We start from the raw sequence: 25728 nt of genomic DNA on the forward strand, positions 1-25728 counted from the left end.
AATTTAATACCGAATCTGCATAGCGTAATTTAATAGTTTCATAGTAGAGTAAGGTCCAGAACAGACGGTGAAACGCAACTGCAATGAAACTGCAACTGCTAGTTACTTTTGAGTTGCATATAAGTTTCTGCCATAGCGTCCGTTGAGAGACCACACATGACGCGACCAGTTTGAAACTTTCCGTTTCAGTTTCATTCATAAGAATCATCAGAAAGTTGCAGTTTCGTTGCAGTTGCGTTTCACCGTCTGTTATGGGCCTTACTCTACTATGAAACTATTAAATTACGCTATGCAGATTCGGTATTAAATTTAATTTCAAAATTGGACCAAGTGTTTTAGGTGTGCTAACCTAACAGACAGAAACACAAAATTACTTTCCCATCTACAATGTATTTTAAAAGATTGAGAAATACCTAGACGAATTAAATTTTTTGTGTGTAAGTCGGTGGTAAATTTCGGGGCTGACAGTACTGCACTGATTAAGCTCGGGCTTCAGCTAAGATGCGATCAGCAATAGGTCATCTTTCCGGTCACAGGTAAAAGATCCACAAAGGAACTTGCCTGACCAGGATATTTACTTTTAATTATTATGCTTTAACATCCCGTGCAAGTCACTAAATATACTAACTACATCGTAGATTTACTAGGATGTTATTTCTTTTGTCATTTCCACTCTTATAAGTTACCCATCCACATAGGTTTTAAGGTTTGTTAACACTGGTTATCACAAATTATTCGCCGTCTTCCCTATTCAATTTTAGGTTATCTGGAAATGATCAATTCTCAGCGAGAAGACCACTTAATAAGTCGCTAAATCCGTCTTGTTGTGTTCTTTCTGATGATCAGCTTTGTGTGGTATTAATAGTACAATAAAAAATATCTGTATATCTAGGTAATTGTTATCTTAAATAGGTACCTCTTGCTTTTTCTCTATATTATGCACTTTGATAGTAAATTTATTGCCAAAAGCGGCTAATTATTAACAAAAACGTTCGCAGAGGGACAGTGAAACACAGCAACCTTTTAGCATTACTTACTTACCTTTTCCGCCAATCGCAAGCAATTCGGCAATAAGAACAATTCGCTAATGAACGATGAATCCCTCCCCCAAGTTGGCTCGTAAACCCTCCCTTATCTACCCCGTTAACTTTAATTCTGACCGGAGATAACTCTTATAGGCCTCTTTGAGAGCACTCGAGATGCACAAAACCATTTAATTTTTATTACACTTTCATTGCTAAAAGACAGGAAATGTAATGTAGATGTGAACTTTGATTTATGATCGTTGCAAAATCGGAAAGTTAACTCGATTAAGGTATGAAAATGTAGTAAACTTGACTTTTATACCGGGTGACTTTGAAATCGTTGGCTTCCTTTTAAAATAAGACTCTACTCATGATACATATTCCCCAAATATGAGACAAATCCTATTAGTTATAATTTTAATATTTAAAATCTTGTACAGACGACAACACATCAAGCTTAGTACTGTGGCATCTTATTTCGATGTATTAAGTGTTATTTTGCAACAAAATGTATAGGCTGATGTGCTGTTGACTGTACAATAGTTTTAACTCTTTATAAGAGCACACTAATACAAATAGTAGAAATAATGACAAAAAATCTCATTGGATTTGTCTCATATTTGGGATGATACTATGTATCATGAGTAGAGTTTATATTAAAATGATGCCAACGATTTCCAAGTAACCCTGTAGTTGAAAATAAAAATGTATTTCAGGAAATTACAGGCTTTTACAGGACAATACCAGGCGTAGGAAAGGGCAGAGGGTACCTGACATTTGTGTCTAATGGCTGTCTAGTTTACCCGTCCCAATTTTCTATACAAGCTATCTAAAAAATACATTGACGACTTCTTTGTTGACCTTTCCAGATGTTATACCTAGGTCCTTGTGCGAATATTGTAGGTACATACGTACATGCCATTAGGTCATCTTCCCATTTTTACCTCTTTTTTTTTTTAGGGTTCCGTAGTCCTGACAAGGAACCCTTATAGTTTTGCTATGTCTGTCTGTCTATCCGAGGTTTTGCTTCGAAACTATTGGCACTAGAGAGCTGGTTTGTAGAGGTATGTAAAACGGTAAAATATTTTTTTTTTAAAGTGACTTTAGATGAAGTACTAATTGCTTGCTTCTGAAATATATTGTGTTAACGACTTACAACTATGGAACCCTACACTGCGCGTGCCACGACACGCACTTGGCAACAGAAAAAGCGAATAAATTTAATCACAGAATCGATGTAATGTAAAAAAATGTACCAAGAAAAGTATATTTTAAAGTAACTTCAAGAAATGTGCAAGCTTTATTCATGAAACTTTTACTGTTACTTTATAACGCTTATTATTTGCAAATCTAGAGTACTCTAGACTAGGGCACGATTGAAGCCATAAAAAAGTTATTGAAGGTACTTAGTTCAGGGCCTCATTAAATTGGTCAACTATCTAATAAAAAATACCTACGTCATCTCTGGTAGTTACTATGATAATGACGTCTCTAGTAATAGGTTAAATTTTTTATACTATCATTATCATCAGAAAATACACTGGACCGGTAAGAAAAAGGGTCGGTTAGAAAAACTAAGTACTTCATCTTTAAAAGTACTTCACCTAGATTTATGAAATAAAGACAAAATACTTTGCGGTTCAGTATATTTGATTAATTTACAATTTGATTACAAAAGACTCTTTACCTTCTACCTACATAATGCAAAGTAATGAAAGAGTAATGTTTTTATTAAGTTGATCCCCCATACATTACATGCCGTCCTGAATTAGCGAGACTCGCGACGCAAAAAATAATTAAATTTGACACAAGGAAACGTAATTAACAAAATGATTTCCCAACGAAATTAGGTACCAGTGAATGCTTAATGCGTGGCTTAGCCGCCAGGGGCGCTAGTGACCCCCGGAACTATCGGTGCGTATCCGATCACACTTGGAAGTATCCGAAAGGTACCGATAAGTGGGAAGAATGAACCGTCGTAGCAAATGACTAAATGAGTTGATATTGAATTCCGGTAATAAAAGTTATTTCATACTCAAAACAAGACAAACTTATTTAATTTAATATTTTTCAATAAATTAATTAAAAGTGATAGTTTTTTAGCTGCAACTTGCAACTGATCAGACAACATTCAAAAATCGTCCTCTAACACTCACAGTGCGTGTGGACGTAGGATGACACACGAACCAATCACAGAACTCTATTCAACGCTGTGTTCGATTTGCTGCTTCACTTAAGCAAGCATCCTTTGTGAATACGGGCGTTAGTAACCGACAAAAACAAGTAAAAATCCGTAAAGCTTTACCACATCACTACCTGCGACCCCTGCTGGCGGCAATTAGCAACGCGTCCGTCAACTAATTAAATATATTCGTTAATAAAACAACTAAGGGTCTGTAATGTTTGCTTCGACTTTTTACCGAGACGACTTTATGAAATGTAGGTAATTTTACCTGAATCTTTGACCTCAAAATTTCATAAAACAAGCTTATTAAAATGTTATAAATTAACTGATACAGTTTTAAAACGACTTAGGTGTATAATTTAACACCAGAAAGACAGAACCAACACTAAAACTACATATCAATTAACATTGTTTGTGATTTTCTATAATGTAACCAATTAACCATGTTTTGTAACTGAAAAGAAAAGAAAAGAATCAGGAAAGAAGAGCTAAACTAATAAAATAAATGCTCTTTACTGAAAACTTCCATCTGTGCCCGCGACGGAACTCTTCCTGAAATCTTTCATGTTGCTGAAAACAGCATGTTTCAGTGTGCACTTTAGTTCCCCGAAACTCCGCTGCATGGCGCTGTAGACATCAAGTGCGTTTTTAGAAGCTTCAGTACCTCTAGTACGAAAAACTTTCGAGTTCAAGACGAGGACGAATTTTTGTACGTTTCGAGTTCGAACTCGAAACGTTCATTCTTGTTTTATTAAGGATCGTACTCGTTAGCTTAACTTTCTAATTTCTTTCGTCGGCACGCAAGGCCAAGAAGCTTCTTTCGACGAGTCATAGAGTATTTTACAAGTTTTTTTTTATTTAACATGGAATGGTGTGTTCCGTCCGAAACATGCTGCGTTATTTTAAGATGTTGTTATTAAATTTAAAAAAATAAGTTACAAAGATGAATAATGCTCATAACGCCTCATTAATTGTTTATACGTTTTTGTGTTATTGTTTGTTTAATATGTAAGTATTTAAAACCATTATTATTTATTACCAATCAATATTTATATTGTTGGGTAAACAAATTTCGGAACATCTTTCGTCTTGTTAATGTAGCTGGCAAGCAAAGCGGCGTTATGAATAAATTTAAGTTGCTATAGAAACAATGTTCTGTTGATTGTCACTTGTGTCAGAAAATAAAAAGAGCTATCCATTGTGTATTCCTACTGTTGTAATAAATTAATTTCGTGGACAAATCTATCTTCTATTTTTCTACTGTAAAATCACACTCAGCCACACGCTCACACACGTCTGACATTGAAAAGACAGGGATTTTTCTTGTTTTGACGTATTTTCTAACCTCTTAGAATGTTATTAGAAGTCGTAATAAAATAATTTGAATATAAAGCTATGTTTTAAAGTAAATAAATACCATTTAACGATGTTAACATGATAATAATAATAAATAATAAATCATTTATTTGCCAGAATACGGTTACAAATGGTTATAAAAAGAGAAGTTTCCAACATAAATTATTCTATCGTACATACGATGTGCAAATATTACAAAAAATACGGTTATGTTTTTAATATTAAAAAGTAGTATCATTATTAATTGAATGTCATGCAAATGTCAGAAAATGATTATGAATTATTGAAATAGCACAAACACATTATTACATTAGATTCATACAATGTCAATGATACACAATGTCATATTTTAAGAAATTTTTAGATGTCAAGTACAAAATGTCAAAAAGATTTTTCTGTCAGGAATTCATTGACTGTGTAATACATTTTTTGTTTTAAGAATTCTAATAAATTATTTCTAAATTTAGTAAATGTCAATGTTTTAATATCTTCGGGTAATTTATTAAATATTTTTATTGCCATACAATACACATTCCTTGAGTAGAGGGTCAATCTTTGTGGAGGAATTCTCAAATTTTCAGTTTTCCTGCCTCTGTACCTATCAAAGTCTTTGTTTTTATCGAAGAGATGAATGTATCTTTTAACAAAAATCGAAATTTCCAATATATATAGGCAGGGAAGTGGCAAAATGTTTAGAGCCTTGAATAGAGGTTTACAACTATCCAAATAATGTACCCCACAGATTGATCGAATACATTTCTTTTGCACTTTAAAAGCTCTTGGCATATCCACAGAGTTTCCCCATAATATGAGACCATATCGTAGCACAGATCCCACATATCCATGATAAGCCATGACTGCTGCATCTTTAGATGCTACTTGTCTAACTCTGCGGAGGGCGTAAACAAATCTGTCAATTTTGCTAACTATATAGTCAATATGGTCTTTCCAATTACAAAATTGATCTATTTTTAATCCTAAAAACTTTGTCGAATTTATATGTTCTATTTTACATCGATCGATAGATGAGACATCGGTAAGTAAATTAAATTAGCAAGTGAAAAGATTTTTTAGTTAAATCATGTAGTTAAATATGTATATTGTAATTCTATCTTGTTTTAGATTTTATGGAATGGAGGAGAAGATTTAACAGCTAGAAATTAACAAAAATCCTGCAAGAGCATCGAGATCTCGCTTTTGGCGAGTGGAAGTCCAAAGGCAAAGTGCAGCGGTTTGCAGTTCTTAGCCTCACTTTTTTGGACCTAACAAGACAGGAAAAGAATAGTCAAAGGTATGTTGATTGCAATAATTGAATCTTTATTATTTAAGTAGGTACCTACTTACCTATGCATTCTCTAGACAAACTGAAATGTTATGCCCTTTCATATTGATTGTTAGGATGGCAAGTTAAATTAGTATTTAGTTAACATTACTTTTTCTTTTACAGAGGAAACCCGAGTAGCCAGATGATAATATATGAAACCATGAGCAGCCAGCCATTGAAACTCTCAGCAATTTGAATAACAATTTTGATTGATTACCAATCATGTATCATACCTATTAATAGAAAATTAAAACTGTTAGGTACCTATGTTTTAATTGAAATTCAAAATATTGTTTAATGTTTTATAAGTATTTATTAAATAAATTGTCACACATATATTTTGTTTTAATCCCATTAAATGTCTATTTGCCCGCAAGTGTTGATGGTATTTCTTAAGTGTGCCTAGGAACCTTAGTCCTATTACTTATTCTGTGCCGGAGCTGGATCTTTGTAAGGTTTGGGTAGGGTAGGTACCTGTAATCTATACTTATAATAAATCTGTAGAGAGGTCAATTCTGTACATGAAATATATTTTCAAAATAACTATCAGGGGGTGATTAGTGATCGATACTGATGGCAAAAATGCAATCAGTAAAATTTTTGTCTGTCTGTCTGTCTTTCTGTCTGTCTGTCTGTCTGTCTGTCTGTATGTTCCTTATAGAAACAAAAACTACTCGACGGATTTTAACGAAACTTGGTACAATTATTCTTCGTACTCCTGGGCAGGTTATAGTATACTTAGGAATTCCCACGGGAACGGGAATTAGCGGGAAAATTCTTTTGTATGAAAAATCTAAACCGCTTAAGTTAGACGCTTGAAATTTGGCATGCAGGTATCTTAGTAAACTTAAAGCTTAGTTACAACAGGATATTGCAAAATTCCCACGGGAACGGGAGTTAGCGGGTAAAAACATTTGTATGAAAAAATCTAAACCGCGTAAGATAGATGAAGGGGGTAAAATGGGATCCACGCGTACGAAGTCGCGGGCGGCCGCTAGTGATTAATAAATGTTGATGAGTAGAATACTATAACATTAATTTTATAGTTATTAGTTTAGGTAAATAAGTTTATTAAGATCTAAAACTTTCTGGCTAAAACACTTACGAGCAAAGGTATGGAATCACCCTGTTGTGTTTTGTTCTGTATGATCTTAAGAACTGAATGCATATGACATTTGTATAAAATAGTTCATGGATAAATCTTATGTAGGCATGAGTACCTACCTACTTCTCCGAATATGTTGGGGGTATTGAGAGCATTGGTTAAGTAATTCCAAATGCTTCTTCATACCATCAGTGCCTTGGTATGAACTGGATGCATCTTATTGCATAGCACATAATATAACCTGTAATAATTATTATCTATCAAATGACAAAGAAATCATGTGGTATGTAGAGTAGACAGAATGTATGAATAAATTATGTACTTGCCTTGTGTTCCAAGGACACTCTTTTTGTTGCCATAAGACTATCTTTCCGGCAATTTGTCACATAAGTAGGTATCTTACAGGGCAGATATGTACCATCCTAGACTGCATCCCTCTTAACATCATGTGCGATTGTGGTCAAATACCTGCCTTGTTATGCATAAAAAAAATAAAAAATAAAAATCTACTAAAATGCAGGTTTATTGACTTTGAGGCGGTATCGCTGCAACAACCACAACATCAGGATTTAAGTTTTTCCTTATTATGTTGCCCTATTAGATATGAAATAAACAAACATTAGGAAAAATGTCCACAAAATATATTTTTTTACTCACTGTTGGGATGCTTCCTAATCTCTTAACTTAAAGCATCTAAACAATCTAAATGATGCCAAACAAGGAAATAAATTCGCCGACCACATAATCTCCACATTTAAGCCTCAAAAACACGTAAAATTTATATCAACGTAATCTTCTCACAACAAAATTGACAGTGACACAACATTCGATGATTTCAACGACAACGAAACGACCGTTGATTGTCAAAATTAGGTTCGTACTACGTTATTTCATACAAAATCCATCTTTCGTCACGCCTAGTATTTGAACTCGATACGAAAGAAAATCGAAAGTTAGGTGTTTTTTTCTTTTTATGACCTATAGGGGGCGCTGTTTAATTTTTCATACAAAATTTTTCGATGGCACTTTGAATACGCAAACGAAACGAACTCGAAAGTTTTTCGTACTAGAGGTACAGGGTTTCCAAGAATGAAACTGTATAACGAGTAATATTATACAGGGTGACTGGGAAACTCGACCTTGAAAGGGATTATACTAGAGGTCATTAGCAACAAATAAAGTCCAGTGAACCAGGGGTGAAAAGTAAAACTGGATGGTTACTTTATTAGATTTTTTAGAAATTTCTGACTTTTTACCTAAAACCTCTCCCGAACTTCGCCGTAAGGTATTGGAAAAAACAGTATGGAAGTTAGAGTACAAATTAGTAGAATAGGTAACTAAAAAGATTCATATATCATAATAAGCTTTCCAAAAAGTTACAAAAGTTATCAAATCTCTTCGCTATTTAAAAAAAACTGCCTTAGAGCGCTGTAGGACAAAATTTTCATTTTGATTTGTAAATTGAATTTAGATCGAAAAGGGAACAGAACATGAAGGACTTAGTGTATGTTACTGTGACATCAATTGAAGAGTTGAGGAAGAGGAATGGTAGGCAGTTTGAACAGGATTTGTAATGTTTGTTTATGTAGGGGAGTCTGGGTACGGTTATAACAACTACCTACATAATCAGTGAATTAAAACAGCCACCGTAATATTAATAAGTACCTACTCTGTTAAATAATCTGGTGAATGTGTTCTGCTCTATTTCATTATGTAACATCTATCTAATGTACCACATTCTGCAAATAAATAATTTTCGTTTAATTTCATTTAATAAAACAAATAGAATGGTTGACAGATGTGGGAAGTGGGAGTTCTCCAATAAATAACACTAGAGTAAAGCTGATAACTGGATATATTTTTCTTCACTAGAATAGTATTACACGTCTTTTACTATAATAATTATACAACTAGTTCGTCTTCCGTCTTACGTCGTCCACAACACACTCCCTGCATAAAAACAGACTCCTCTTTTAAACTTTTAAACTACTTTTCTCACTCTCAATCCTCGATCCTCATTCATCCCTTTCGTTTCCTCTATAGACCAATCATTCAGCGTTCAAATTATAAACTATCTTTCATCCATCCTATCATTCCGTTACACACAAAACTCGTTAATCCTACATAGATATTATGAGAGATACACAAAATGAGAATACATTTTAATCATAATTTGATAAAATAAAATTTATTTTTATAATTAAATAAAACAAACATCCTCATCCACACCGCGAAAGTCCATCCAAACACTTTTTAATTAGCTATCGCCATTATTGACCCTTCGTTTGCGCTTGCGCAGCTCTTTAGTGATCCCGGAAACCTGCAATATTAACAATTTTGTTAATTTACCCAAATTTTTACTACGAAAGATTTTTTTAATGCAGTACAAGCCAGAACAAATTACTTATTAGTCAAAAACTGCAAAAATCAGTCAAAAGTGGTTTCGACCAAGACACTCACTATGAGGAAGCTGCTGGCGATGAGGGCGGCCTTGTACTTGGCGTGGAGGTCGAGAGGGAACGTCAGGAAGGCGTGGTGGCCAGGAGACTTCACCCCACACTTGTCCAAGCGGCCTATGGTCTGCTTGTCTACCGTCTGCACCTGGACGAAAATAAAATACGAGTTTACATTGGCCACTTTTCACCTGCATCATTGAACCCTATTACACCATAAAAAGTATATGCTTTCATACAAAAAAGCATTATTCTGTCATGAAAACCAAATTACAATTTTATTAACTTTATCCCAGGACTATACTTTGTCCCGAGGGACGGCATATAACGTTTGTGAACCTCGAATCGTGGAGCCTGCGGCTTCTGCCAAAGACAGAATAGTGCGGGCTAAAAAGGCATGCTATTGCTTACGAGTTCTACACATTAAATAACAACATCAGTGCCAATTTGATAACAAACCCTAAAAATTTTATATAAGATTTGAGTCTGCTTGTGACCACGGCTGCAGCATCGCAGTCGAAACGTCAAGCCGTGAGTAGGTACATAATATGTAACTCATTATCATGTACCTGAAAAATGTTACCTACCCTAAACACTTTGTTGTTCTCTATAGCATGTGGTGCCTTAACCTTCAGCACGGGCATGCAGTCTCTGCTGCGGATGACCAGGATAGGCCTAAAGGCCCAGGCCCGATTGATCAGCGCGAACAGTTCCCCACACACGAACACCCTTACGTACTCAGAGGAGTCTGCACGCAAGTTGATGAGCTGGATATGAAGATAATACAATTTACTATTATTTTACTCATTTAGGAATTTGTGTGACAAAACATGAAATATAATCAGTTTCTTCTTAATCGGAAGCGGTTCACAAACTTCTCAAAAGGAGTGTTCGTCGCCGCGTTCTTTATTTGTAAAGATACAAGATTAACTAGTAAAAGATTAATCCCGTTTCATTATTATATTCTCATGAAGAGCATTTCACTGCCAAATAATCCAACCGGAAAGGAGGAATACGGTGAAGAAGTAAGAAAAGAAAAGTCTAACCTACTTGCCTGACCAGTGTACGTTGACAGGAAAGTGAATTGCTTACCTCATTCGCATTGTTATCGAAAATGTCCAGTTGGATTGAAGTCTTTCTCCCGAAGAAAGTATTAGTTGAACTGTAGGAAAGGATCACCCGCAGGATGACCACATCCCCCGGAGCCACCACCTCGTACCACTCGTCCGCCGCCGGTGATGCCACCTCCCGTATCCAGAGAGAGTCAAGTGCTGATAAATATTCTAATCCTAAGAATATAAATAATTGCAACTTCTTAATAAATACCTTACTTAAAAATTCTTTAAAACCTTACTGTGCCGAGATTGACCGACTGAACTATAAAAGAACGCATTGTTTTTATGAATTTACTTATTTTATTTATTTATTTTTAACTTTAGCACACATAAATACAATGCACTGTGGCGGACTTAATGCCGGATGGCATTCTCTGCCAGTCAACCACGGGTCATGCAGAAAGAGTAAGACGGAGCAAAAAATTTACATTTTGGATAATATTATACCTACTAGAATTGTAGTCACTTAATCGTTACATCGCGATGCATCGTAAACAAGGTTTATCGTTTTAAATCCATTCTTTGGAGAGAACTTATCACTCACTGCATTGTTATCGGCACTAATATGGTAACAGATATACCTACATCATAAATTATGGATTTGGTCGCTGACAAAATAATTATAAATGGGTAAATTAATTACTTGCCTATAGGTTCTGGTTTCGTTTCTTTCGCATATAAGGACCATCCTTGACGTACTTGGTTAAGGGCACCAAAACTACTTTCACCATTTGGTAATCGGTCAACATAATTAACTTGGCTGTTATTGCTAGTACTGGTTCCTTCTTCAGCGCACTTGAGTGACGATATTGCCAGTTCTACCTCAGCATCCAGCAACATCTCTTTCACCTTGAACTCCTCTTCCATAATCTTCCTTTCTTTCGTGAGCTGTTCTTTACGCAACTGCGCTTTCTTGATGTCTGCTTCGATCTTCAGCCGGTTCCTGACATAGCTTGGAGTCATTCCATCTTCTTTTACCATGTGCTCCATATTCTCTGGAAGATCAGATTCTAATGTCGGAGCCGATGGTGCCATTGCCTCTTGGAGAAGACTGCGTTGACAAATTTGATAAGTCACTTCACCGTTTGGGAACGACATTGCAATTGCAGACCTACACCAGAATGAATATTTTAATTAAAATTTACTTATTAATGAAATCAAATTAAATTATTCTAATGTAATTTATTGTTTATTTATGTTGTTGGCATGTCAAAACATGCCCAATGCACTTACACAGAAAAGACAATTATTGAATATCCAATCTTATCTTAACGAATAATATAGCACAGTTTTAATTCTTCTAGCGAAATATTTTTGCAATTGTGTTAATATTATTCTAAACACTTTAAATGTGCTAACTAGTAAGTATTCAGGAGATGCCTCGCACGAAATGACAGTGCTCCAGATATTTATAAGAGTAGTATTGCTTATCAAAAAATCCATATTTTGTAAAATTCCCGCCCCGCGCCGTGCTCAGGAAAATACGGCCGTGAGTGTGTGACCTTAGGGGCGCCTGCGCTGCATACAGTCGCAATCACTAAGGTGAATAGCATCGTCTTCTATTTTAGACCTTTACTGCACTCAAAATAAGAATTTCATAACTTTATTAGCTAAGCACGTAAGTATGATTTCAAAACGCAATTATTGAAGTTTTTTTTCCAAAAATTTTCACACGCTCTAGCATAGTAAGTTGCTAGCTTCATTCATGACTAACCTGATGGTATAAAAAAATTGGCCAAGTGCATGTCGTGCCACGCGCAGTATAGGGTTCCGTAGTATCCTACTCTACACAATAATATTTCAGAAGCAAGCAATTATTTCATCTAAAGTCACTTAATATTTCCTTCCAAGGAATTTTTGTCAGGTAAGAAATTTTATAATACTTGAGTTAAACGACTATTCCTCTTAAACTAACTGATCTATCTTAACCGTTATAGTTTTCCTTGAAAGTCGTAAAAAGCACTGAATTTTTTCAGATTTATCAAGCTAACGGCTTAGTTTTTAGAGGGGGGGATGCCCTACTCGAACAAAAATTGGCATATTAAACTTTAATATTTTGCAAACGGATCCCTGAATCGAAAAATCTCAGATCATAGAAGGGAAAAATAGTCTTAGGCTGAGTTGCACCACCTAACTTTGACCGTAAGTACCGTAACTATAGCGATAACCGGTGTATTTTGTATAAAGTTTGACAGATTTTTGACGTTTGTCAAAGTTAAAATGAGATGGTGCAACCCAGCCTTAGAAACCCCTAAGCAATTTTAAAAGACCTATCCAACGATATCTCACACGATGAGGTAGAAGATGAAAATGAAAATATCCTAAAAAAATATTTTTTCAAATTTTTATTCTAGTGCCAATAGTTTCCAAGCAAAACCTCTGACAGACAGACATGACGAAACTATAAGGGTTCCTTGTCAGGACTACGGAACCCTTATAAGTTTAGTTAACTACTTGAGCATTGTATCTTTTACAAAGAATACCCAGTTCGTAGTAATGATAACCTTTCACAGTTGTTGTGGTAAATTCGAATAATATGAGCCAATCATTGAATTATAAATATTCTCTGATTCATGCTGAAACAACGTCGGCGCAACCGCACCGTAAAAAACTGCCCTGCAATAAAATTAATTAAAGTGCGCTTCTTACAAATAAGACCCATATTGGCACTTTGTGCAAGCTTAAAGGGGGTAAATGGGATTAAAAGGGATATTCTCACTGAACCTACGTACGTACCATATCAATATCATTAATTTGATTTTAAATATACCTACGCTTTTACTAAACTAAATGTTTGTTCAGTCTTGTTTTTTCGTACCCTATTATATGTACTTACTTATATTGTGTGGCAGGGTACGAAAAAACAATAATAGTAGGTACTGGACGTCCCCTTGGCCACAAACATAGCGATAACCCGATGATTGGCGCGTGTATACCAAGTATTTTTATTTTATTTTATTCGCGTATACTTCGCTGCTTTTTGCATAGTCGCAAAACTTACTCCGCTGTCGCTCGAATTTTATCGCGATTGTGTGTGGCCCAAGGGTTAATATAATTAATGACATCATTGGGTTATATTGTGATTTTTAAAGTTTCCAATTTATCAGTCCGTAGTTTCCCGATGCTGGGTATTAAGAGTGAATATTTAAAAACAAAAACCAGAATTAAAAATAATAAGAATTTTATTTAACTATTTATAAAACTTGTAACAAAATAATTAATCGTAAGTTAAGTTATAAATGCGTTACAAAAAAGTTATTAGACTAGGATTCATCTTCATTGCAAAAGTTCAGACAGCAATATTTATAAATGTAAGTATATTTTAAAGACTGTAAACCTTTGAGGAAGAGGCTGACAATAGTAAGAACTCTTGGACTGCTTCTTCTCATCCCATTTATTGTTTTAAAAGCCTACTTGCAAAAATAAAATGAGTGTCATATGTTCTTAACTTACCTACTTACAGTAAGTTTAGTTTGATAGTAAGTACGAGTATTTGCATAGTTGTAAAAATATTAATTAACTTTATGAACCACTTAGCAATCTGCTGTACTTTGGATTCCATTACATCATTAATCCTTCAAGCTCCGCGAATCTAGACACAATAGATAATCAATTGTTATGACATTAATTAATGCCGTCTGGGACTCAATCGGTTAATGCTACTTATGATGCTGTCAAAATGTATGCTATGAGATCTTTAATTTTCACTTTAAAGAACCATAAGTCTCATCGAACCAAAATTAGTACATAAAAATAAGACCTTTCTGACTCTTTCTGGATTTTTTTTTATGATAGGTATTTACTAAAATGTTGAACGTCACACGAGATGCATCATTCTTAGGCGATTATCACACTGCGCCGCGCTCCGCCGCGGTACACGGGACGACAGATTTAATCATTGTATGCAAGTATACCTCATATGCCTCAGTTTGTATAGAAAACACGCGCGGTACAACACACTGACAACGCGTCTGCGCGCGGGATTTTTTATATGAAATCACGCGGACCGCGGCGGAGCGCGGCGCAGTGTGATAATCGCCTTACTGGATACAAATACTTACTTAACCTTAAGTAACATAAAAACTTAAAACACATTCCACGGTTAATTCTAGGTAGGTAATATTAATCTTTAACCACTTATCCACTATTTGTAATGTTATGCAATAAGTAGACAATTTGAATATTTTAAAGATAATATTCGAATATGTAGTAAAGTTCTCTCTTCGTTACTGATTCAGTTCTCGAAGTACAGGTAATCCTGAAAAAATAAAATTATTGTTTTAACATCTACACATTAAAAAGTATATTTTGTAGGATATTAGCCAATCACAGGTTGATAAAATCTTTATGCGACTCAAAGTTCAAAAGACATGGAAAGGTGTTACGTACAGGCTCAGACAGGAACAGAATTATATTTGCGTTAATAATATGGAATTATGCGTATTATAGGTTGTAGACGGTCAAACTTATCAGTAGAATGGACTTACGACGAGCAGGTACTGATGAGCGCCAAACAGATTTTATTTTATATTATCCACAACGATGAAGCTCTTGGCCTGCATCTCACCTGATGAAAAGTGATGATCAGGCCGATGGTGGAGGCGAGCTTCACCTTGCGTATCTTACCTTCAACTGCCGAAACACAACAATGCTGTCTAACATTGTTGAAGGCGACAGACTTAGATAATATGGTGGTAGATAGCCAGGCGGACTTAGAACAATCTCTACCACCAACCAAACCGAACAGAAAATCTCTCCCCACTAGGATTCGAATCCGGGACCTCTGGGTTTGAAGCGTGTGATCTTACCACTAGAGTACACAGGCAGATTTTTGACTTACAACCCGGTCACTGCGCACCAGGCTTCCGCGACGTCACATCGACACTGCGAATGCGGGAAGGTGTGCGGAGGAGGAGAGTCGCATTCCAGCAAACTGCGCACTTAACTCGGATCGGGTTGTAACGGTAGATATAGACTTACGATGAGGAAGCAGGTGCCAATGATGGCGGCCTTGAAGCGCACGTCCAGGTCCACGGGAAACTCCAGGTGGAAGCTGTCGGCGTCCGTCAGCGCCGTGCGCCAGCCGCGCCACACGCGCTTGATCACGCCGATGGGCCGCTTGTCGGCGGTTTGTATCTGCCAACAAACAGCAACAGGAATAAAAAGGAGAAGGTGATTTAGTTGACACCAGAGTTACGTAACAAAACGAAACTGCGGTTGCAGCACAAAACAGTCACTTTTCAGTGACGGCTTTTTCATATTTTTTTTGCGTGTATTCGTAGCCGCACCAATTACATAAACGAAACTAATAATGATAATTCATTTCCATAAATAAGCTAGTAGTAATTAGTACAAAGAGATAGATGGGAATAACGGCGCGGGTTGTACAAAATAACTAAATGTATATTTTTTTACTGCATTATCTGAATTGTACAATTGTTTGTTGTCCTAAATAAAACAAATAAATAATAGCTGCTGCAACGAAAAACAGCAAAATTGAAGACTTTTCAGGACGTAACGTGCACTCATAGCTATAAGTATTTGAGGCAGCAATAAGAGCGCATCGTTCATCAATATAATCAACAGGCAGGATGGCTATGTAAAATGGAGACAAGTATACCAAGAGCACCATGTGGAGTTGTGGACCAGTGCTGAGAAAAAACAAACGCAAGAAACTCGGTCACTATAGCCCTCTTCGCAGCAAGAATCTGGAGGGGAAGCCAGCTACATACCAAGTATACACAAGGTCGACAGACGACTTTACAAAGCTAAAGGCTGTCACCAACCGGCCAATCTAGAAATTATTGGAGGATACCAACACTCTAAAAAATGAGGGCCAACAATAAATTGTATAAAACAATTATAATAATACATACGAGTAAATCAATCAAAGCTAAATTGTTAGAATAACATTTTCATCTGTGATTGATTTAAACATGTAGGCACTCTTATTAATTCTAACAAGTATATTCGTCGTTTCTATAATTTGCTTATTTTTTTGCTTGATTCAATTATTTTTTAATATTTAGCTCAAACAATAAGTAATGTTTATCAAGATGAGTTAGTTAGTATAGTAATTTATCATGCTAATATATATTAAACAAGATCTTAGATAACTTTATAAAGTAAGAGTAATCAAAACCATCTTATTTGATTTATCTAACGTCTTAATAGGCTCGTATGGAGTCAAGAGACTTGGTCGCAATAATCACAATATTGTTTGATGCAACAAGATTTTTTTAGAGTGTATGTTCATTGTTCAGCAGTGGACGTCTGGTGGCTAAATGATAATGATAATGACTCTCCTCAGGAGATCCCTCTCACCACGTAGTCGGGCTCAAAGCCGGTGACGACGGGCCCCTTGACACGCAGCACGGGCTGGTCGTTGGCGTCGTTGATCTGCAGCACGGGCTTCGTGAAGGTGAACTCCTGGCGCACCACGCTCACCAGCTGCCCGCCGATGCAGACCTTCATCTTGTCTGGCCCGAACGTGTACGGCCGCCGGAGCGTCATCACCTGGAATTGGTTTGATGGTGTCTTAGTAAACGAAGAACGAGGCCCCTGATGTCATGCCCTGAGTGCCCATACAACTGCACTGAGGAGGATTTGATGAGTGCTACTGACAACGCCACTCTTGTGGCGGAGTTTTGGGCTGACACTGTGTAGGTTTGTTGTCGACACGAAAAGAAGAAGAAGTAAACGAATCACTGTCCAAAAGATGAAAGTCCAAAAGATCTAACTACGTGAAACTGCGTTCAAGAGAAGGATCAAGCTGAGGAATTAAAATACTAAAATTTAAATAAAATGAAGTTTTCGGGAACACTGTGGCATCTGAGGTAATTAAATAATGGGCATGATTTTCCAGAAAAAAAATTAGCCTGATTTTTGCGTCAACTAGTCCTAATAATAAAACCCTAGCACTATTATTTCTAGTTGAGTAATTGAATAATTTTGCCAGTTTTTTTTCGACTCGACTCTACCGTACATAAGTTAAGGTTTACTGTTTAGTCAAAGATGTAAGCTTACTACCTCTTATGGCTCTACTTACTTCTATAACATCTTCGTAACTTCCGAAAAAAGAACAATAGCGTGACCAAAATCACCTTATTATGATAAAAAGGCCTATTACATTACAACCAGAGCTAGACGTTATCAAAAATAATGAATTAATTTGCCCGATACTCATCTACAGTGAAATAAAGCTCAGCCACACGCGACTGGACTATTAGCCCTTCACCCTGACCCTTTAGGACAGCGGCTCCTAAACTTTTGAGTTTTGCTCCCTAGTTGAACACTGTTTTAATGTGACATTTCTATACTAAACGTCACTTTAAAATAGGGTTCAACTATGGTGTATCTTTTATTAATAAGGGGGTTGGTGTATCTCGGCTGGGCTCCTAACACAAGCTTAATTGTGTAATTGACACCAATTTAACTATTAATAATTCCAAAACGCCATTTAGCCTTGAAGATTGAGTTGGATTTCAATTTGTTATTTTAAGGGAAATTTTAAACGTCGGTACCAAGTTTTGACAGCTCATAAAAAGTTAAGTGGTTTTATGTACGCAATATTAATTACTACTACAATTACTAACCTAATCAGAGTTACCGTACATTTTGATATTTTTATCAAAAGCTTATCTTTTAACCCCAAGGAGCCACGCACTTCAGATTGAGAGCCGCTGCATCAATACAATCAATGGCTAGTTATTGGAAAGTATTCTGTGAATTTTTGCTTGAACACAGTCAATTAAGGTTGTGAATAAAAGTTTGTTTATCGTATAACACAATCGACTCCAATAGCTACCGACAGTTAATAATGTTTATCTAACGTTGAGGAAAAAAGCAATCAGAAACGTTTATTTCACGAAATAATAGTCAATTAGTTAACTACAAAATCAATGCAATATCAGCAGGTACGAATCTACCATGTAATCTAGGCACTACTTTACTTTGTTATCGAGAGATTGTAAACAGAACTCTTCCTGCAATACGAGTGTCGTGATTAAGATTCCAGTGTTATCAAACCGGCACAATCAATTACAACTCAAAGCGTATGAGACCACTCATCAATGGACATAAAATATGTACCTACTTTACTTTTATCGTAAATGGTGGCAATCACACCGCACCTACTCGTAATAATCAGTCTTGATTTCTTTATTTGTTTAGACTAGTAGCGGCCGCCTGCGACTTCGTACGCGTGGACCCGGTTTTACTTCCTTAAGAGTTAAAAAACCATGCTTCAACTGCAACAAACATTTCGTTCGTTCGTTCGTTTCAGCCAAATGACGTCCACTGCTGGACAAAGGCCTCCCCCAAGGTTTTCCACAATGAACGGTCCTGCGCTGCCCGCATCCAGGCTCTTCCCGCGACCTTTACCAGATCGTCGGTCCACCTAGTAGGAGGCCTGCCCACGCTACGTTTTCCAGCCCGTGGTCGCCACTCGAGAACTTTCCTGCCCCAACGGCCATCGTCTCTACGAGCTATGTGCCCCGCCCACTGCCACTTGGTTTTAGCAATTCTGCGAGCTATGTCGGTTACTTTGGTTCTCCTACGGATCTCCTCATTTCTGATTCGATCACGCAGGGAAACTCGACGACTTCCAGCCTCCCGAACAAGCCGGTTTCCGAAAAGGCTTTAGTACAATAGACCACATACATACGCTAAGGCAGATTATACAGAAGACCGAGGAGTATAATCAACCACTTTGCCTGGCGTTTGTGGATTATGAGAAAGCCTTCGATTCGGTCGAGACCTGGGCAGTGCTACAGTCTCTCCAAAGGTGCCAAATTGACTATCGATATATCGAAGTGTTGAGGGGTTTGTACAAAAACGCCACAATGTCGGTCCGCCTCCAGGATCGGGATTCGAAACCTATCCAGTTGCAGCGAGGGGTAAGACAGGGAGACGTCATATCTCCAAAACTGTTTACCACCGCCCTGGAAGATGTCTTCAAGCTTCTGGACTGGAACGGATTTGGCATAAATATCAACGGCGAGTACATCACCCACCTTCGATTCGCGGACGATATCGTAGTCATGGCTGAGACCTTGGAGGATCTAGGCACAATGCTCGATGGCCTCAGTAGAGCCTCTCAACAAGTGGGCCTCAGAATGAACATGGACAAGACAAAAATCATGTCTAATGTCCGTGTTGCACCCACTCCTCTGAAGGTTGGAGACTCTACACTCGAAGTTGTCGACAATTATGTATACCTGGGACAAACAGTCCAGTTAGGTAGGTCCAACTTCGAGAAAGAGGTCAATCGTCGAATCCAACTCGGATGGGCAGCGTTCGGGAAGCTTCGCCATATACTCATGTCCGAAATACCGCAGTGTCTCAAGACGAAAGTCTTCGAGCAGTGTGTGTTGCCAGTGTTGACATATGGATCCGAAACGTGGTCGCTTACTATGGGCCTCATAAGAAGGCTCAAGGTCACCCAAAGGGCGATGGAGCGGGCTATGCTCGGAGTTTCCCTGCGTGATCGAATCAGAAATGAGGAGATCCGTAGGAGAACCAAAGTAACCGACATAGCTCGCAGAATTGCTAAAACTAACAAACATTTAAAAAAATATAATTGGTCCAGGCGTTGTAGAGTTATGCTCTTACTAACATATTTTGCGATTCATTTTTAGATAAATAAGGAGACACATGACGTCTCATAATCTTTTTGCCCTATCAGCGCTTCGAGACCAACATTTGGCAAATGCCAAGAAGAAGCGCCGCAATAAAATTAACTGGATACAGGTTACATACATAAGAATTGCGAGCAGGTCATAAAATAGAAAAGGCGTTGATTAAATAGGAATCGAAATAACTCCCATTATGTGGGTGGTCTTAGAGCGGTGCTAAGAGCGGGCTATTTCTGCTAACAGAAAGAAAGATTGATTGTTCCTCTGACTGAGTGTTACCGGACAGTGTGCAGACGAGATTCGCGGTAAACACGTACCTACCGAAGGTTGATCAAATCCATCGGCAGATTGGAACTGAAAAACTAAATTTTACTTGGAAATTTTAGTACCAGTACCTCAGTTCACAATTATTATTGTGTATTTTGACACCACTTAACAATACCTACATTCCAAAGTACAACTTTTTCAAAATATTACATCATTCTTTCTTAAAAAGTCAATTACTCGTAATATGATCAACTGTAGGAAGACATCTAGGCGTTGGAACTCATTAAAAAGTTAATTGTTAATGAAGTAAGAGTGACATCATCGGCTTGAATTGCCATTTTTATCAATAAGAGAGAATTGCGATCAGGCAGCTCGTAAAAAGTGGTACCTACTATATCAATTGATTTGTAGTATCAATTTCGCTATACCCGCATTTCGCTTTGCTCTCAATTTGGCATCCATTGCTGCGGTAAAAACTGGTCTCCTCAGCTGTCTTTATGGGCCAGCGATACGTTAAATTACATAGCAAATGATCGTGATAGAAGATGAGTTCCTAAAACAATAAGGCCCGTTTTCACCATCAAACCAAAATTTTAAGAGGCCCTTGTGAAAACAAAATTGCTGTTATGTGTTACTACAGGGGTCACTTAACAATTAAGGATTGATGGTGAAAACGGGCATATGGCTCCTAAAGAATGAAAAACCTAATGATACCCTCTTCAAATTCAACTTATTTATAAGCTAAAATTTCTTCAAATCCTCGTGTTTTTCCTAAAGGAATAGTTGTAATGCACCTGTTGCATAAATTGCTTGTGTTACGAGTGGGTTCACCACAATAGTCCAGGGTGGCGAGGTTCGATTGAACCTCGAGTCAGCCAGACCTTCACCATTGTTAAAGCTAACAGAAATAGAGGAAAAGTAGTTAACCTCATTATCCTGCGCGTCATGGATGTTGATGTGGAAGGGCCTGCTCTTGGCGCTCATGAGCATGACGCCGCCGGTCTCCTTGGCGTAGAACAGCACCTCCCCGTCAGGGTCGGTCACCACGTACTTGTTGCCCTTGAACACAGTCATCTTCTGCCGCACCAGCACCCGGGATAACGGCAGCAACTTGGCGGCTCCTGGAATTTGACGGCTGATGCATGAGACGGATTGAGACCTCAGATCATAGATGAAACTTAGAGCGCTTTTATTTAGGCGACTTTAGCAGCGCGACAATCGATAAATTGATAATTGAAAAGTAGATGACAGCGGATGCCTGCCTTCATATTTAAACACGCTGCTGCAGCGTTGTTGTCGCGCTTCTGACCCCCTAATGTTAAAGCTGTCTTACACAACTTTTACACGTCCCAATATTAACCCTACCACTATGATCACAAGTAAACGATGCCTGCTTAAGTGAAGCAGCAAATCGAACGCGCAACGTTTAATAGAGCTCTGTACCTCTAGTAGGAAAAACTTTCGAGTTCGTTTCGTTGCGTATTCAAAGTGTCATCGAAAAATTTTGTATGAAAAATTAAACAGCGCCCCCTATATTATAGCCGCCCTAGGGGGCGCTGTTTAATTTTTCATACAAAATTCGAAAAACGAACTCGAAAGTTTTTCCTACTAGAGGTACTGTAATTAGTTCGTGTGTGACCTTGTGCGTCCACGCGCACTGTGAGACCTCATAGTAATGTTTGTGTGACGTAAGAGCCCTTTCACATTTAGGCGACTTGTATAATTTATCTAGATGACAGCGGATGCCTGCCTTCATTACACGCCGCTGCCGCGTTGCTGTCGCGCTTCTGACCCCCTAATGTTAAAGCTGTCTTACACCTGTATGATCACAAACGAAAGCAGCAAATCGAACGCACAGCGTTTAATAGAGCTCTGTAATTGGTTCTTGTGACCTTGTGCGTCCACGCGCACTGTGAAACCTCATGGTAATGTTTGTGAATACGGATGTAAGAGCCCTTTCACATTTAGGCGACTTGACTAATTTATCTGTTGTCGCGCTTATGACCCCCTAATGTTAAAGTCGTCTTACACCCGTATGATCACAAACGATGCCAGCTATGAAGCAGCAAATCGAACGCACAAGGTTGAATAGAGCTCTGTGATTGTTTCGTGTGTGACCTTGTGCGTCGACGCACAGTGGACAAACGCATGCTTGACAGACACGCTGCTGATAATTTCATACTATGTACCTAGATGGCAGCGGATGCCTGCATTATAAAAACGTTGCTGTCGCGCTTCTGACGCCCTAATGTGTAATCTGTCTATTAGACCCGACTTCCACCAAAGTGAAGACGAAATGTGTTTGAATAACCAATCCCCGTACTGAAGCTGAACGTAGAGATGATGGGAGGATAATATGGAAAAGAGACAATGCATTGTACCTTTATTTTTAACATGACTGATACTCGTATAAAATTATCTATACTTATAATAAATCTGTAGAGAGGTCACAGCGAGGGTGATAAGTGATCGATACTGATGCCAAAAATGCAATCAGTAAAAATTTTGTCTGTCTGTCTGTCTGTCTGTGGAATTCCCACGGGAACGGTAATTAGCGGGAAAATCCTTTTGTATGAAAAATCTAAACCGCTTAAGTTAGACGCTTGAAATTTGGCATGCAGGTATCTTAGTAAACTTAAAGCTTAGTTACAACAGTATATTGCAAAATTCCCACGGGAACGGGAGTTAGCGGGAAAAAAACATTTGTATGAAAAATTCTTAACCGCGTAAGATAGATGAAGGGGTTAAAATGGGATCCACGCGTACGAAGTCGCGGGCGGCCGCTAGTTAACAATAAAATTCAGAAGTAGACTAAACAAAACGTTTTCGTCAAATAAATCTGACTAAAATCTCAGTTCTAATAACATCCAAGCCACTATTAAGACCTAAATCTGTTATTTAGCATTTCCACTCGAAGCTGTTTGTTTTTCAAATGGTAGAGTTCAGTCAGAGGCGATTTGTAACCCACGCCTGTGCTAACACTCGACACGAGTTGAAAAATAAATCTCTATAATCCTCGTACGTATTACCTAACTAATTATCTGTTAATATTCCGTAATAAACAAAGGCCGACAATGATAAAAACGATTCCGCTGCTTCTTTTCAGCACCAGTCGATATTTTCCGAAATGGCGATAGGGTAAGCTTTAATTTCGGAAATAAGTGCCCTGAAAATGGGATTTCTTAAACAGTTGTTAGATTTCAATTGATCTCAAATCAAACCTGAGTTAGGGCTATGCTCAAGGCGATTCATCATCACGCCGTAGCGTCGGTTCTGAAGCAACGCTGAGTTGACAAGAAGGTCATTAATAAAGAATTCCAATTCATTACGTAATTAATAACATATTTTATTTTGATATTTTATCACAGCTCTGCTTCACCATATCACCATTTCCCTAATTAATGTACCTACCAATTAAATAAAACTGACTAATTAAGTACATTAATGAGTTAATTTAGTGCTAAGTACATTAATAATGTATTTAGGTAGAGCTGTTTCCTTATTTCCTTTAAATTGTACCTACAGCTCCTAATAATCCTCCTATCCTTATTGATGGTAAGTATGTGACGGAATTAAACCTAAAAATGTCCATTGCTCCGCAATATTAAGTAACAAATAATCTTTAATTATTCGTTCATTCGTTTGTTTCAGCCTAATGACGTCCACTGCTGGACAAAGGCCTCCCCCAAGGATTTCCATGACGACCGGTCTTCGCTGCCCGCATCCAAGCTCTTCCCGCAACCTTCACCAGATCATCGGTCCACCTTTAAATAATAATGAAGATAAATAATATATTTGATACGAATACATACCGGGTGGGCATGTGCAGCTTCCAATCATGGCCTTTGCCTCACTCATTTTTCCAATTAACTTGTAACTGCTCTTATAAAATGTCAATTTAAACTCAAGTATTTAAATCTTCATTCGTTACCACCACTCTTTAATACTGCGCACTCTATAGATTCACTTTTATTAATCAACAATCAAATTACAAACACAGATAACCGAAACTCGTTAAAACCTTGTAAATCAAAGCATAACGTCATCTGCAAGTTGTTCAATCGTATAAATAGTTAATCGTTTTTATGATAATATGTTGTTACAAAGTTGTAAATACGAATGTTGGGTAAACAAAATGTATTTTGGAGACAGAGGCGCTCGCACGACGCCGGCTGCACCGTCACTGAGTCAGTCACGGCCGCCAACTGAACCTTCGACGACGCCGCGACGGGGCCGCGTCACGTGCAAACATCATTATTCGGCACTGGACTGTGAATGTCTGGGAATTTAGCCACATTTTTCGCCATAACAAAGCGGCATGTGTGACGTAATCCCCTCCGTTCGGCACGCCCGCTATCAGATTTTTAGTATGCGTAAAATTACCGGTTTAAACGAGTCTGAAGAATAACATCTAGGTTTCTTTATCCTCATTTGGGAAACAAATAATGTAAATTTTATCACTCTACGAGTTAAAGGTTATTGTATTACTTGTATTATTATTGTACCTACCTACTCCACACATTAGCCAAACTACATAGGTATTTAATGTCGAACTTTATGAACGCACGTGTCTTGTTACCTGTGTGAGGTAACTCTATTTTGATAACAGATAACAATGTTTCTTTCAATTGAGTTCAGTGAGAATTCAGTAAGTGAGCTCAAGCATGCTAAAATATAAAAACATATTGTTTTTCAAGTAAAATCTGCAAAAATCCAACATGCTTTGCATAGGTAATTTATTTACCTACTCGTTTTTTGTGTAAAATAATGTTAGGTACTGAATTACACACATGAAACCACCAACCCGTCTCCAGCTTAGAGTATAACGCCAAATCTTCCATTTGCCTTCGATAAGTCATGCTCCCTGCAGTGGAGACAATAACTCGATAATGATGATGAAGATTAATGCTATATTTTCATTCTCCTAAAAGAGAGTTCGTAACAGTTACGACAGTTCACTGTAAAAGTTTAAGCAACATGTCCTTCACAACATCCTGTCTCTCGAATAGAGCTCGTATGAACACTGTCGTTTGTATACTTCAAATCTAGCTCGTTAATAACCGACGGCACAGCTCGATTACCATGTCTAATTGCTCTTAATAAAATTAGTTAATACGCAAATTGACTGATCCAGCAGTTGGTATAGTCGAGGGACTACATCACTTCGGACCATTTAAAGACAGTCCTAATGAGATTATGAAATCTAATGCTTTTCAGATGAGCTTATGAATATTTAGGAAAAGAATACATAATACCCAGTTGT

At 37.5% G+C, this 25728-nt stretch overlaps 1 protein-coding gene and 2 long non-coding RNA genes across 3 annotated transcripts; 1 reads left to right on the top strand and 2 right to left on the bottom strand.

The window, feature by feature from the left end:
* Nucleotides 1-5590: 5590 nt before the first annotated feature.
* Nucleotides 5591-6242, top strand: LOC135074739 (uncharacterized). The gene is made up of 3 exons (XR_010257890.1): nucleotides 5591-5602; nucleotides 5689-5857; nucleotides 6014-6242. It is a non-coding gene; the product is annotated as an uncharacterized LOC135074739 (long non-coding RNA).
* Nucleotides 6243-8832: 2590 nt separating this feature from the next.
* On the bottom strand, nucleotides 8833-9741 carry LOC135074744 (uncharacterized). The gene is made up of 2 exons (XR_010257891.1): nucleotides 9456-9741; nucleotides 8833-9315 (listed from the first exon to the last, which is right to left on the bottom strand). It is a non-coding gene; the product is annotated as an uncharacterized LOC135074744 (long non-coding RNA).
* A 3986-nt stretch (nucleotides 9742-13727) lies between these two features.
* On the bottom strand, nucleotides 13728-24750 carry LOC135075521 (phospholipid scramblase 3-like). The gene is made up of 5 exons (XM_063969977.1): nucleotides 24278-24750; nucleotides 21393-21586; nucleotides 16888-17079; nucleotides 15544-15699; nucleotides 13728-14821 (listed from the first exon to the last, which is right to left on the bottom strand). The coding sequence occupies exons 1-5, from the start codon at nucleotides 24321-24323 to the stop codon at nucleotides 14798-14800; spliced, it is 612 nt and encodes a 203-aa protein (XP_063826047.1). The 5' UTR covers nucleotides 24324-24750; the 3' UTR covers nucleotides 13728-14797.
* Between the last annotated feature and the right edge of the window lie 978 nt (nucleotides 24751-25728).

The sequence above is a fragment of the Ostrinia nubilalis genome, chromosome 1 (assembly GCF_963855985.1).
Source record: "Ostrinia nubilalis chromosome 1, ilOstNubi1.1, whole genome shotgun sequence".
In the NCBI taxonomy this organism is placed as follows: Eukaryota; Metazoa; Arthropoda; class Insecta; order Lepidoptera; family Crambidae; genus Ostrinia; species Ostrinia nubilalis.